This window comes from Eublepharis macularius, chromosome 12 (assembly GCF_028583425.1).
Source record: "Eublepharis macularius isolate TG4126 chromosome 12, MPM_Emac_v1.0, whole genome shotgun sequence".
In the NCBI taxonomy this organism is placed as follows: Eukaryota; Metazoa; Chordata; class Lepidosauria; order Squamata; family Eublepharidae; genus Eublepharis; species Eublepharis macularius.
The window spans coordinates 59,480,596-59,494,885 of record NC_072801.1 but is presented as its reverse complement, the minus strand read 5'-3'; the positions used below and the strand labels follow the sequence as shown (position 1 = coordinate 59,494,885).

Genomic DNA, 14,290 nt, shown 5'->3' with positions numbered 1-14,290 from the left:
TGTCGGCCCTGATCCAGGCCCAAACAGGCCCAAAATTGCCATTTTGGGCCCATTCTCCCTCTGAGGCGGAGGACATCTTGGGTGATTCCCACCATCCAATCAGGGAGGCAGGAAGTTGATTTTTCTTCCTCTTCCTTGATGAGTGGGACCACCCCTTGACTCTTCAGTTCTTTTCCTGCCTCAGGGGAGAGCAGTACTTCTTAGGTTAGCTCTGCTACCTTCCTTTGTTCTCTTTCTATCTTTACTACATTCTTCTTCTTCCAATTCACCTTCCTCTTTATCTACCTCCTTCCTTACCCTTCCCTTTTCTGTGGAATGGCCGGGAGGAGTGTGACCCAGCGAGGGACAGATGGCCTCGAGAGAGTCATCGGACTCAGAGGACAGCTTTCTGGAGAGGGCTGAGGGATGTTCCCCTGGAGCCGTCCTTCCGGCGGCGGGAACATGCCCTACCGGCACCGGCATGCCTACTCGGCTTGCGCGGCTACCCGGTTCTGGAGCAACATCGGAGGAATCCCAGCGCTCGAAAAAGCGGCCCCGACTTTCGCAGAGGGAGCCGTCAAGATCTGCCCGCGGCCGAGATGAGCAGGAAGAAGACGCGGCAGAGCAGAGCCCAGTTTTGGCGGGAAAAGCCGCGTCTGGCGATTTCCCGCCATTTTCGAAAGACGTGCTTGCCAACCTCCCGGCGGGAGAAATGGCACAAAATCAAGCAGTTTCCAAAGAGGGCTCCTGCAGACACGCTCCAGAATGTTACGTAAGTGATCCTGCTACCACCTTATCCCCAATAATAAGGTCAGTGGTCAGACAAACCCTGAGAGACGAACTAAGGGCAATCTGCCAAGCAGAGATACCCGGGCCTTCACACACCCCAACAGCTGATAGGCCAGAAAAGTCTCATAAAGGGAGTAATCAGAGCAACCCCTGGCCAACCAAGGCGGCCAGAAAACAGGGCCGGGTCCAGAACAAAAATATTGATTGGGCAGATGAAATTCCCTCCCCCAGCGAGGGTTCCGAAGAGGGGGAATTCTTATCAGAGGATGAGAACGATATGGAGATCAATTCCCCTGAGCAATCCAATAGGCTTTTTCAGGCTGAAGATTATCACTATCTGTTAGCCAAGACACTAGCAGCCTTGGATCTGAAGGAACCCGGCACAGAGGGGGAGGAGGTGAAAGACCCAAAAGTACAACGACCCAAAGGGAATAAAGAATTCTTCCCCAGGTCGGAGGACTAGCCCAAAGTATTCCCATTCCCAGAATTCTTTGAGCGCCAATTAAAAGCTGAATGGGCCATGCCAGGGGCTTGCAAGCAGATACCTAATGCAATTAAAAAGTTGTATGCATTACCTAATTTTGCTACTGAGTTATTACAGGTGCCTATCGCAGACGCCCCTGTTGTTGCCATACAGACCCAAGGTCTACTCGCCAAGGCAACATAAAAGATCCACTAGATAGAAAGGGAGACGTATTTTTGAGGAGAGCACACGAAGCTCTAGCCTTCTCCATCAGAGCATCTTCCGTAGCTTCCATCGTCTCCAGAGCATCCGTTGTGTGGATCAGAAGGCTCCTGCAGCTTCTACCAGACAACAACAGAAGACTGCTAGAGGGAGCGAATAGGATTTTAAAAGCCTGCATGTTTACATCGGACGCCACTCTAGACGCACTGTCATTCTCCTCCAGGGCAATGGCTTCCACTACGGCTGCCAGACGACTACTCTGGCTCAGAGCATGGCCAGCTGATCTACAAGCTAAAGTTATTCTGATGGCCTATCCCTTCCAGGGAAAGAAGCTCTTTGGCGAACAACTGGACAAAATTCTAGTGGAGACTAGAGACAAAAAGAAGGCTCTACCAAAGTCACTAAAGAGACCTGAACGACGATCTTTCGGTTTTCAATCATTCAGATCTCACCACACCCTACCAAGACAGCGTCAAGACCAAAGACGTGGATGGAATCCACCAAAAATGCAATCACGCAGAGGGAATTTTCACAACAGGTTCAACAGACAACAGGGCCATCGCGGCAGCAGGCAAGACGCCGAGGACAAGGGTCAGAAACCCTGACTGGCAGACAGCTCCGGTGGGGGGCAGACTACTTCTGTTTCAACAGACTTGGTTAGAGTCCAACGCGGACGCTTGGGCCATGGAAGTAGTCTCCCAGGGCTATTCAATAGAATTCGCTTCTTTACCTCCGGAACGATTCTTGGTCTCCCCACTGAAGAAAGACCCCATAAAAAGATCCATCACTATGCAGGCCATTCAACACCTACTGGATATCAAAGCAATCGAACCAGTCCTACCACACGAACAGGGACAAGGAGTGTACTCCATTTTCTTCACAGTCCCCAAAAGAACAGGGGACTGGAGATCTGTGCTGGACTTAAAGTACGTGAACAAGTTCATAAATGTTCGACATTTCAGGATGGAGACTCTACGATCCATCGCAGAGGCATTACAGCCGGGGGAGTTCCTAACCTCAATAGATTTAACAGAGGCCTATCTACATGTACCGATGACCCCAACACATCGGAAATTCCTCAGATTCTGTGTGAAGGACCTTCACTTTCAATTCAGAGCGATGCCCTTCGGCCTGGCAACTGCGCCCAGGGTATTTACCAAGCTGCTCATAGTACCAGTTCTCAAGCTGAGAGAAATGGGCATTCATTTGCATCCATACTTAGACGACTTGCTAATAAGAGCTGGCTCCAGAGAGGAATCTATCAGAGTAACTACATTCACCATTCACTTCCTCAAACAACACGGCTTCTTAATAAACCTAGCCAAATGCTCACTACAACCGTCTCAGTGCCTGGAACACCTGGGCCTATCTATCGACACCAAAGAAGGACGATTCTTCCTCCCAAGCAAGAAGAGGGACAAGACCAGACTACTGGCACGATCAATAATCAAACAACCTTCCTCCATGCTTATGGATCTATCAAAGTTCATGGGGGTGCTGGTAGCCAATGCAGAAGCAATCTACTGGGGTCGATTCCACTCCAGACCTCTTCAGTCACTACTACGCCCCTTCCAGATGCAGATAGCACAGAGGAAGAACATCAGGATCCAGGTCCCCAGAACGGTGAAGGTCAGTCTGGAATGGTGGACAGTAGACGCCAATCTACGGCAGGGCAAGAGCTTTCTTACCCACCACCTCATACAGATATATACAGACGCCAGCCTCAAGGGCTGGGGAGCAACGATGGAGGGCATTCCAGCCCAGGGCAAATGGTCCGAGTCAGAGATGAAACTTCCCATCAATGTCCTGGAAATGAGGGCCATTCTACTAGCTCTGACTTTCTTCAGAGAGAAAATACTTCACAGCCATGTCCTGATACGCACGGACAATATAGCCGCAAAGACATATATAAACAAACAAGGGGGATCCAGATCATCTCGCCTGCAAAGAGAAGCCCACAAAATCATCAGCTGGGCGGAGAGCAACCTCAGCTCGATTCAAGCAGAACACATAAGAGGAGTTCTCAATGTACATGCGGACTGGCTGAGCAGAGAGGTCCTTCATCCGGGGGAATGGTCCCTGAAGAAGGAAACGTTCTTATTCCTAGCAGCGCACTTCGGGATGCCGGTAGTAGATCTCTTTGCCTCACACCTCAACAACCAGGTTCCCAGATTTTTTACCAGGTTCTTTCATCCGAAAGCGGAAGACACGGATGCTCTCAACTCACAATGGCTGAAAGGTTTGTTATACGCCTTTCCTCCACTACCAACATTACCCAAGCTTCTTCGGAAGATCAGGGAACAAAGAGCCAGGATACTACTAGTCGCTCCATGGTGGCCACGGAGACCGTGGTTCTCATCCCTACTACTTCTGTCAGTAGCACCTCCACTCAAACTACCAGTCCATCCGGACATGCTACAACAAGGTCCAATATGGCACCCTCGTCCGGAATTGTGGTCTCTGACAGGGTGGAAATTGAACGGAGCTATCTGCAACGAGCAGGCTATACTTCAGAAGTCATAGACACGTTACTAGTGTCTAGAAAGAAATCCACCGTCCGGATCTATAACGTCTCCTGGAAAGCGTTCAACAGATGGTGCAGGAGAAAAAAGGTATCAGTTTTACACCCTTCCACACAAGCAATACTATCATTCCTTCAAGAGGGTCTTGATAGAGGCCTCAGACCAGCAACACTGCGACGACAGATCGCTGCCCTAAGCACAGTCGTCACTACAGAGAATGGGACTCCGTTGTCGGAACACCCACATATCAAACGCTTCCTTAGGGGTGCAACATTAATAAGACCGCCCACGATACACAGGTTTCCTACATGGCACCTGAATGTTGTGTTATCGGCACTTACTAAAGCTCCGTTTGAACCAATGAGGGATATCTCACTGAGATGGCTTAAGCTCAAGACCATTTTCCTCGTGGCTATAACCTCGGCAAGACGTATCTCGGAGCTCAGCGCATTATCAACCAGACCAGATTTGTGCGTCTTTCATAGAGACAAGGTGGTCCTGAGAACAGATCCGGTCTTCATGCCCAAGGCCACGTCTAGATTCCATCGAGCTCAAGAGATCAATTTACCATCATTCTGCCCATCACCAGTACATGCTAGGGAACGCGAATGGCACAATCTCGATGTAAGACGTGCAATTAAAATATACATAATCAGAACAGAATCGCTGCGTCAGTCGGACTCTCTATTCATAAATATAGCACGTCCTAGATTAGGCCAAAGAATGTCTGCGTCAGCCATCGCCTACAGCATTAAAATGTGCATTACGGAAGCTTACCGAGCACTTAAGATGGAAGTGCCAAAAGGAATCACAGCTCACTCGGCAAGGAGTGCGTCAACCAATGCAGCTCTAAGGAACAATGCGTCAATAGAAGATATTTGCAAGGCGGCCACCTGGTCATCCGTGTCCACGTTCATCAAACACTACCATATCCATACTTACGCATCGGCGGATGCGGCATTCGGAAGAAGAGTGCTCCAACATGTGATAAGGGACGAAGATCTCCCACCCGAACATTAAGAACTGCTTTGGGAGTTCCCAAGATGTCCTCCGCCTCAGAGGGAGAACGGCCCTTGGATACTCACCGTGAAGGGTCCTTCTCCTCTGAGGAAAGGAGGACATCTTGCCCTCCCAAGATCTTCGTTGGTCACTGAAGACAAGTCAAAGCTGCACTCTTCTTCCCTTCTGTATCTGTTCCAATTTCTCAAGACAGTGTTTAGTAAGTCTGTGATTGTTATATATATGTTTTCTTATATATATGATTCTCTGTGGTTAGTTCATGGTTGCAGAGCATAGATAATGGTTATCTTTTGAAGTTCTGTTTCATAGTTATAGTTGAAAGTTACAGTAGACCGAACACGGCTGAAGGGAGTACCCAGAACTGAAGAGTCAAGGGGTGGTCCCACTCATCAAGGAAGAGGAAGAAAAATCAACTTCCTGCCTCCCTGATTGGATGGTGGGAATCACCCAAGATGTCCTCCTTTCCTCAGAGGAGAAGGACCCTTCACGGTGAGTATCCAAGGGCCGTTTCCACTGGAATTGGGGCTGGACCAGCTGGGATTGGGTTGGTGCCAGGTGGGGGAACTCTCCCCTGCCTGTCACTGACCTGGTCTAGACTGTTTTGGCCCTGATCCGTGCCCAAACAGGCCCCAAATGGCCATTTTGGGCCATTTGGAGCCCATTTTGATCGGAATCAGGGCCCAAACCACCAGGATTGGGTCAAAGCCTGGCCAGCACCAACCTGATCTGGGCTGTTTTGAACCTGATCCAGGCCAAAATGTGCCCAAACTTGTGATTTTGAGCCATTTTGGGCCCTTTTTGGCCTGGATTGGGGCCAAAAGAGCCCTGATTGGACCACTGCCAGGAGGGGGAACACTCCCCCATCTGGCAGCAACTGAATCCTGGCCATTTTAGGCCCCGTCAAATCAATTATGCTAATGACACACTTCCGGCGATGTCAAGGGGCATGGCATATGCTAATGAGTTATGCTAATAAGTTCCTGTAGCTCTTTTTCTATGAAATGACCCCTTCTTATAGGCTCTACTGAACTCTTGCTCTTTTCTACTTTTTCTTACTTCTTTCTACAGCTACAGAGAGACTTAATACAGCTACCCATCTTGATCTAACTGAAGAAAAAGGGAGAAGAATTAAATAAAATTTATTTCAGATGTCCAGCATGGCACAGATAATAAAATCACAGCTGAGGGAAAATTCTTTAATCTTATATTTATTAAAACCACAACCAACCCAATAAAATTTAATACTGATATTCTACACAAGCTTGTTCTACTGCAGAACAAGAAAAGTCGCCTTGAATTCTCACCCAGCGAGTCTATGGCATTACTTTGGTTGTAGAACCAACAGTTGGGAACGCCATAACCTCCATTTTACAATTTAAGTTTCCTGATTTTTAAAAATTCAGTGATACAAAACTATTAATATTCCATCAAAACTCTTAGATATAATAATTGGTGTTCTGCACTACAGGTAGTATACAGGGCCAGCCCAAGGATTTGGGTCAGCATAGGCTAGGGTGCCCAAGCTGCCCCTCCCCCACAGGGCCATATGAAAGCGGGAAGCTTGCACCCACCCACTTCTTACTCCACTGCATTGCCACCTGCCTCCTTGCTCCAGAGTCGGGGGAGTTAAGGTGGGCCATCTGACCTCCAAAGGAAAGGAGGGAGCAGGCTCCCCACTGGCCATCTGCTGGGGATGGAGAAGCCCCCTAGGGTAAACCCCAATGCTGCAGATGGGCAGCCAAACAGCACACTCCACTGATTGCCTAGGTCGACCTAGTGAACAAGCCCACGCCTGGTGGCATGGTCATTTTAATAACATGTTTCCGAGCTAAGAAGGGTAACTTTAAAGATAAATTATTAATCTGAGTCAATATTTAGCCATTCTATCAGAGGAACAAAATGGCTTTTTAAACAATTTATAACACCTCCAAACTGTATAGCATAACACTTTCATATTTCTGCCTCATTTTCTTTTTTGGAGCCAGACAGCTGCCTGAGAAGACTACACAGCTGTTTATACACTGGAATCCACTCACCTTCGATCCTAAAAAAACTCCAAAAACATTGAGCTCCACGAGGCTGCGGAAATCTTGGATCGTCACATCATCTATCTTCGTGGGTGGAAGAACTGTTTGCAAAAGAATCAAGCAGATGTAAAAATGGAAGTGGATTTTATAGAAGTAAGTTCTACAGAGAGTAAGACCAGATTCTCACCCATCTGCTGACTATAAAATGCAAACGCCTACTCAGTTCAGCAAATCGATTAGACAAAAACACTCACCAAATGAATACACAAATGAAATAAAATGAAATCGGGAGTTAACATGAGGATTTTTTTTTAGGTTGGTAGATGTTTTATGCTCTGCATCTTTTATTAGCTATGTGGAGAAATGCACTCCACTATGGGCTACATCACATTATGGAGAGCTTGGGGGCTACAAAAACCCCACATCCATTCCAAGAAGTTTCTCTGTCAGAACAAGCACAGGAAACAGGAGAACAGTTAATTGCTGTCAAGCACACTCATCCTGTTGGTGGCTCTCTCAAGCACCCAGTACCTAAGGCCAGGTTAACCAAACGCTCCTGGCCAGCAGAGGGCAATCAAAGGGTCATCTCATGATCTGGCAGGAATGAGACCACTCGGAGATGACTGAGAGCTGAGGATGCCAAATGCTAGATGGTAACTCTTCCAAGGAAGGGCGAGAAGAAAAGGACTGACCCACAGGGGGGTGGACAGAGAGGGATAATAAGGGGCATGAACCCATTTTCATGTGTTCTGTTATAAGATCCTTTTCAGTTGAATTCATCTGGATAGCTGCTGTTATCACAAAAGGGGCAGGCAGCCCAGAGAGACTCAAGATGATGGAGGACTGATATAAAAAGTTGTGACTTTAATAATAAAGAGCCTACTCTAGAATAACAACAGTCAGGATAAAAGGACAGAGGATTGCTTTGTAACCTTGCTCATTGCTTTGCTGAGTAGACTACGTGCATGAACATTTTTTTTAAAAAAAATTCTTATTACTTTGAATGCTGGAAGTTTGTTCTCCATAGCCGCAATAAGCCCTACTCAAGGATGTTACTAAAAAGTCACCCGGGGCAGAGAGGCATTTGGTCGATAGATTGCTAGATCCCTGGGTGTGTACAAGTGTGGTAAGCCATCCTTGTGAAGGTTAGGCAGAGTGAAAGCAGAAGATGCATACTCTAAACAGAGCCTGTAAACAGCAATGTTTACCTCTTAGTGAGAAATACTCCAGTCGACCAGCTGGTGGCAGCATAGACACCCAGAGAGAAGCGAGCCTCCCCACCCACTGCCCGGAGTCAGGTGGGCTTGGGAAAGAATTGTGCCATTGGGCAAAAACCCCGGATGGCTGCTGAGCACCTCAAATTCTCAGAAGGCCCAAAGTGGAATGGTGCTTGAGGATCAGCAGGGCATTCTACCACAGCTGGGTTTTTAATGGATGTTATATTTTTATGATTTTTCTTGTGTGTCCTGTTGAGCACATCTCTGAAACATCCATGTTTTAAACAAACAGAAGAATAAAAATATTTTCTCCAGCTTTTAAATTTTAGCCAAATGGTCTCTGGAAAAAAACCCAGCATCAGCAGCTTATAAGTGCCAGTACTGAGGAGACCAAATAAATCTCCTCAAGCAGAGAGCTACACAACTTTGGTGTCACCACCAAGAAGGCACTAACAGCCACCTGCTACAGTTCAGAGGAAGCTGCTCATATAGAAAAGCTTCCTTAGCTTATTCTATGAGGGGTGATATTTGTGAAGAGACAAAGTGCCCACGACCCTGGCCAGAAAAGTCAGAGATAAGTTACGGATTAGGGCCTGGAAAAGTTAAAAAAGATGTTTTAAGGACAGTATATAGCTGGCTTTTGTACCGGAGCCACTTAAAGTCTTCAAGAACTTATCCGTGCTCCCTCTTCCATAAATAATGCAAGTGTAACCAAAGGCAAGTCTTTCTCAGTGGTGGTACCCCATTTGTGGAATGCAATCCTCACCATGGCTCACCTAATACTCGAAAGGCCTCACACCCAGCGTACCATAGTGACTACGAGACTATGCTGTGGACCAGTGCAAATCCCAACTCAGGTACGTATTCATTATGTGACACCATTACCTGTCAGCCAGAGAGGAGCAGTCACTGATAGGGAGGGTCAAGTTGAGATTCCCTCCCAGAGAGCAGGAGGAAGAAGAGAAGATAACAGGCAGCGGTTCAAACGCCCGCTATAATTTTGAGGTGAATGGGAAAAGATTACAGAAGGCCAAATGCTGACTTTTCATAATCTTGGAGAGGGTGAGGTAACAGTGACCTCTGGAGGAAGAATGACGCCATAAGGGAAGCAAATTACATGCACTTTATTCAAAGCACTGTTATTAGACTGGAATTTATTTTCTCTGTAACCAACCGCCTCTGGAAGCCTTCGTTTCTCTGTACTGAACAACTCTATTTTAACCATTGAATAATCAAGAAACAATCACACCTAGATGCACACATTACGTTTCTTCTCAGAGCCCCAAGAATTTTGCAAATAACTCACAGTCTGCAGCATTGTTCACCAAGCAGTCCAGGCGTCCATAACACTCCATAGTCACGCAAACCAACTTCTGCAGAGACAGAAATAAAAGAGATCCAAGGCAAGGATAACAACAGAATCAGGAATCCTGCAATTCCAGAGCTGCATGCAACCATTAGAACTGCCTTGGGCTGCACCTGTTCTAGGCATTGGGAGCAAGCACAGGATGGGTGACACATGAGCCTGTAGAAAGAAAGAAAAGGAGCAACCAAAGAAGATGGTCCATAATGGGATAGGAGACAAGTCCAGTTTCATCTTGGGGTGAGTACTTAGGCACCTCATTCATGAGGGTCTCTAAACCATGCGCTGCCTCCAACTGGACTGGACCCAGACTGCAAAAAGGTCTTGCATCAGCTATAGGAAGGTATGCTAAGTCAGTGAGGTCAAGAAGCTTAAAGCTGATGCAGAAGCCAACAGGGCTGAAGAGACCCCCAAAACTGAATAAGCCTGCAAGCGTATCTGCAGGAGACAAAATGTGCAGGAAAGCTATTGTGAATTTTCAGAAGAGGAGCATAAGGGGCCAAGAGAAGGATGTTATCACAGTTTAGATAACTGCAAATCAGAATACAGATAACCATTTTTGCTATAAGCAGGGAGAGGAAATATCAGATCTTGGAGATGCCAGAGAAGCACCCCCAAATCACTTTTGTTACCCCAGTTCTGACCTACCTGAATGTCACTGTCAATGCGGAGATCACAGACTTGGAAGTAGCCTTCCCCTGCACACCCAGAATCTTGAATTTCTTTCTGAAGTGCTTGTCCCTTTTCCACTGCAAGAGAACAGAAGGCAGCAGTAGCAAGCAGAAAAGGGTGTAGGCCTTTGGTTTCTCCTTTAATATTCACTCCCAAGTGTGACTGAGTTATCAGTACAAACAACTGCATTTGCTAATTTTATGGAAGTCTTCACTCCCCTCCCTTTGTTGTTTTCTCCATGGCCAGTTTTACGCAACAAGTTCTAAGGAGTTTTGTGGTTACCTATATAACTAAAGACAACATACGGTATACTAAAAGAACCTGTACTGATAACAGCGGCACTGCAAGAAAGAAAAAAGGACACACCTCTTCTGAATTACTCCCACAGCATTCAATCTGTTCAGAATTGCAATAAATCAACATACACATGAACTGTTTTGTTTTCCACTAAGCCAGACCGTGGTCCATCCAAGTCAGTGCTGTCTACTCTGACTGGCTGCAGCTCTCCTGGGTCTCAAATGGAGACATAGAATGTTATATACTGTTGTACAGACACATGCATATACACATATGCACATTATACATCTGTTTTATACGTCTGGTTTTGCTTTAGCCCTTTGCATCGCCTGGCACCATCCCCAATTACACTTCCTCAGACCTGATTAAAAAGCTTCCAGGGTGAAATGACAAAACAGCTGCTGAGGATTTCAGACTATTTCATCAGTCAACATGTCCACAGCATACTTGTAATTCAGATGGCCTTTTAATTTGTGCATAATTTAGGGCATGCAGTATAACTGTAGGGTCTCAGAACCAGATTGTAATAGACATGTTACAGTACTAAATATGATAGCTAATCAAGGCGCTACAAGATCCAGGAGAAGGTAAAACCTCTGTGATAAATGAAAGATGGCAAATAAGAGGTAAACAGCAAATGGAAGAGCTAGTAGCTGAACACACAACAAATGTGGTGATACAGGATTCAGGGGGATAAAGAGAGACTGTCCAGGGTTTGGGACAAAAACTCTTAAGCCCTCTTTTAATTCATGTGCCAATTTCCCACTATTTGGTGGATACTTTGTTAGTCAAGGAAATGATTGTGTTCAAATGCCATCAATGAGTTCTGTTCACTGCTGTAATGGTGGCCTATATTGTTACTATTTAGTGCATTCTCTCCCCCTCCCTCCAAGAAGTTCCCCCACCCTCCATTTGTTCCGTACAACAACCCTGTGAACTAAGTTAGGCTGAAAGCAAATTGCTGGCCTGAGGTCATGGCCAATGGGGATTTCAACCTCAGTCTTTTGGTCCTAATCTAACTACGCTGCACCACATTGTCAAGGAAGAGAAAAGGAGTTGAATGACAGGTCAGTGTGGCAGATAGACAGTGCTGACTTGGCATGTGTACGGTCCATACAACCAGTCAAGTCACTAGTACTTAGGGCCACTTCACACACACTGTTTCTTGATCTCTAAGGGAAAGAAGAAACCAATCCCAGTCAAACCACAGTGTGCTTCATTTACAGTGACTATACAGGCCGCACTTCCCACCTTTTCCCAGCTGAAGTCTTGTGCCTTGAACAGCTGCAGCAGGAAGAAATTCATCAGGTACAACTTCCCAATTATCCACTCACCCCACCAAACAATACCTCTTCAATTTCCATCTCTGTCAGGGCAAAAATTGTGCACCTTATCCTCCTTTCCCTCACTTGTATATTTCTGTCTCATTACTGTGTTTGACATTATCCATACTGATAATAGAAAGTTTCTAAGAGACAGAGTTCATGGAATGAGGATCCCAACTCCAACTGTGAACTGTCAGTCACATCTAGGTTCTCTCTTCCCATCTGCACTGGTCCTGCTCTGGATCGGGACCAGCCTCCCCTTACCACCAGTGTTATCCCTGAAAGAAACAGTTACAAGGAAGGGAGCATTATTTGATCCATTGGGGAAAACCTATGTGTTCTTCCACCAGAAATGGGCCAACTATTTTCTTCCCTGGACCATTTCTGTCTGGAGTAACAGTATGTGTGTGGGGCACAACTGAAGCTCTTTCTGCACTGTATGGGAAGAGAGGAGAACACACAAGTAATGCATCACTGTGATGGAGTCTATAGCCTATGAACGCCATCTTTGGCAATCAAACCCAAGTGTGTAAGGGGGGCCTGTCATCAAGGTTGCAGAGAGAGAGTCTCTAGTCTCACCTTCAGATTTTGGTGCACAGAATACCACCTTGGCTCCTTGGCGAGCTGAGAAGAGGAAAATGGGCGTGGGGGAGGGGTGAAAGGAAGATAAAAAGTTACACATGGATCTGCATCACTTGATTCTTTGTTTAAAATTTTATATTCTACTCTTCCTCCATTTAGATCTTCTTAACATCTTACAAATGCCATTTCAACAAAATGGTTTTCACTCTCAGTACAGGAAGAACTCCATAGGTAGCTCTTGAACTCTAGAACAAACCAAGAGTCATCCTTTCCCTACACCCAATGACTGTGCCAGAGTGCCACACCTGAGGGCCCAAACTTTTGAGCAGGGTCCATTAACAAGGTCCCAGAAGCTGTCGGAGTGCATGCCCTACCTAGAAGCAAACACTCATACAAACACTAATTTGGGTGTGGCGCCTACAATGTCCTCAATGTCTTGATCTCTTTACACTCAGTAGTCCCTGGCAATGCAATTTACAAATTAGTCTTTGGAAAAGCACTGCTTTTTAAACAATGAGATGGCACGTTCAAATGAACTGGCAATTGTTCGTAATGAATGGGTGCCTGGGAGCCAACCCACTACTTGGAAGAATTTCACAAACGGCTCCCTCACTGTGTTCCAAAATCTGTCTCCCACCCTCTGTAGCCATCACTGATTCCTCCAGCACAGGCCAGTTCAACTGGAAAACAAATCATCACTTCCTGTTTCATGAGCTGCATGTATAAGAAAGAAATCTAGTTGTGCTGGGAAGTTTCTGGATGTCGTCATTTTCATTTTATGAGAACACAGTCTATGTGAATAACCAGCCGGGAAGGGCTGAGAGTTATATATTACTTCATTGTTTCCCATGGAAAATAATTCTTTTGTCAAAATCAGATAAAAATCTTCTGAAGCACTTAGAACTTATTTGGGCCTCCATCTCTTTCTTTTTGGCTTTTAGGAATTTCCACTATGTTCTGATTTTTATCAGGCCACAACTGAAGCTCTCCATCATTCTTGTAATAAAATCTTCTAGATTTTAGAACTAGACACTGTTAGAAACATCAGTCTTGTATAAGGTATGGAACATATCCAACCATTGCACTTAAAAAGATGCTGGAGCAACAATACCCTGAAAACTTTCCTGGCACCTGCTTCATACCCCACACACAAACGATGCATCCCTGGAGATAAACCAATGATGGGAGATGTGCTGCAGCTCCTTCTAGCAGAACTTTTAACAGCAGCAGAGGAGGCGGTATTTAGAATAGTTTCTCTTGGCCCCCAAAAAGAAGAGTCCCGCTGGATCAGACTCAAGGTTCATCCAATCCAGCATCCTCTTCTCCATGCTGGCCAATCAAGTCACCTCAAAAAACCCACATTAGCAATGGACTCATGTGTAGAAGAGGGAACTTTTCCCCAGGGACTTCAGTGGTAGAAGGGTGTTTACAATTGCACTGCAGGTCTGCCCTTCTTGTCCCCTCTTCTGCACATGAAAGATTTACAGGCACTAGGGTCCAGTCTTTTTTCAAATCTGCGCTTCCTATACAAGTTGTTAACTAAGGCTGCCGTGCCCCCTCAGTAGAGTCCTGGGCAAATATTCAACAGCTAAACATTTCCCCATCACTGCACCCTCCTAGAAAAAAGGAGGCAAGCTTATTCCTTAAATATATTCCAGAAGACTGCATCTGGGAGATACTAGCAGAATACAAAAATCGAAACCATGCCGCAGTGAATTTTAAGATGCAACAAGGCTCTATTTGGTTTCTTCATATAAACAGCAGGTTGCCCTATCCTTAATTTCCCTGCACATCTGGACTAGGGAGCAAGTC

The 14,290-nt window shown here is 45.9% G+C and overlaps 1 protein-coding gene across 1 annotated transcript in view; it reads right to left on the bottom strand.

The window, feature by feature from the left end:
* Positions 1-14,290, bottom strand: part of LOC129339509 (uncharacterized short-chain type dehydrogenase/reductase y4vI-like) — a 36,189-nt gene that overhangs the window by 5,353 nt on the left and 16,546 nt on the right. The window contains exons 12-15 of the mRNA XM_054994089.1: positions 12,476-12,520; positions 10,251-10,351; positions 9,546-9,612; positions 7,032-7,123 (exon numbers count right to left, since the gene is read on the bottom strand). Of these exons, the coding sequence (XP_054850064.1) occupies positions 7,032-7,123; positions 9,546-9,612; positions 10,251-10,351; positions 12,476-12,520 (305 nt within the window). The remainder of the gene's footprint in view (positions 1-7,031; positions 7,124-9,545; positions 9,613-10,250; positions 10,352-12,475; positions 12,521-14,290) is intronic.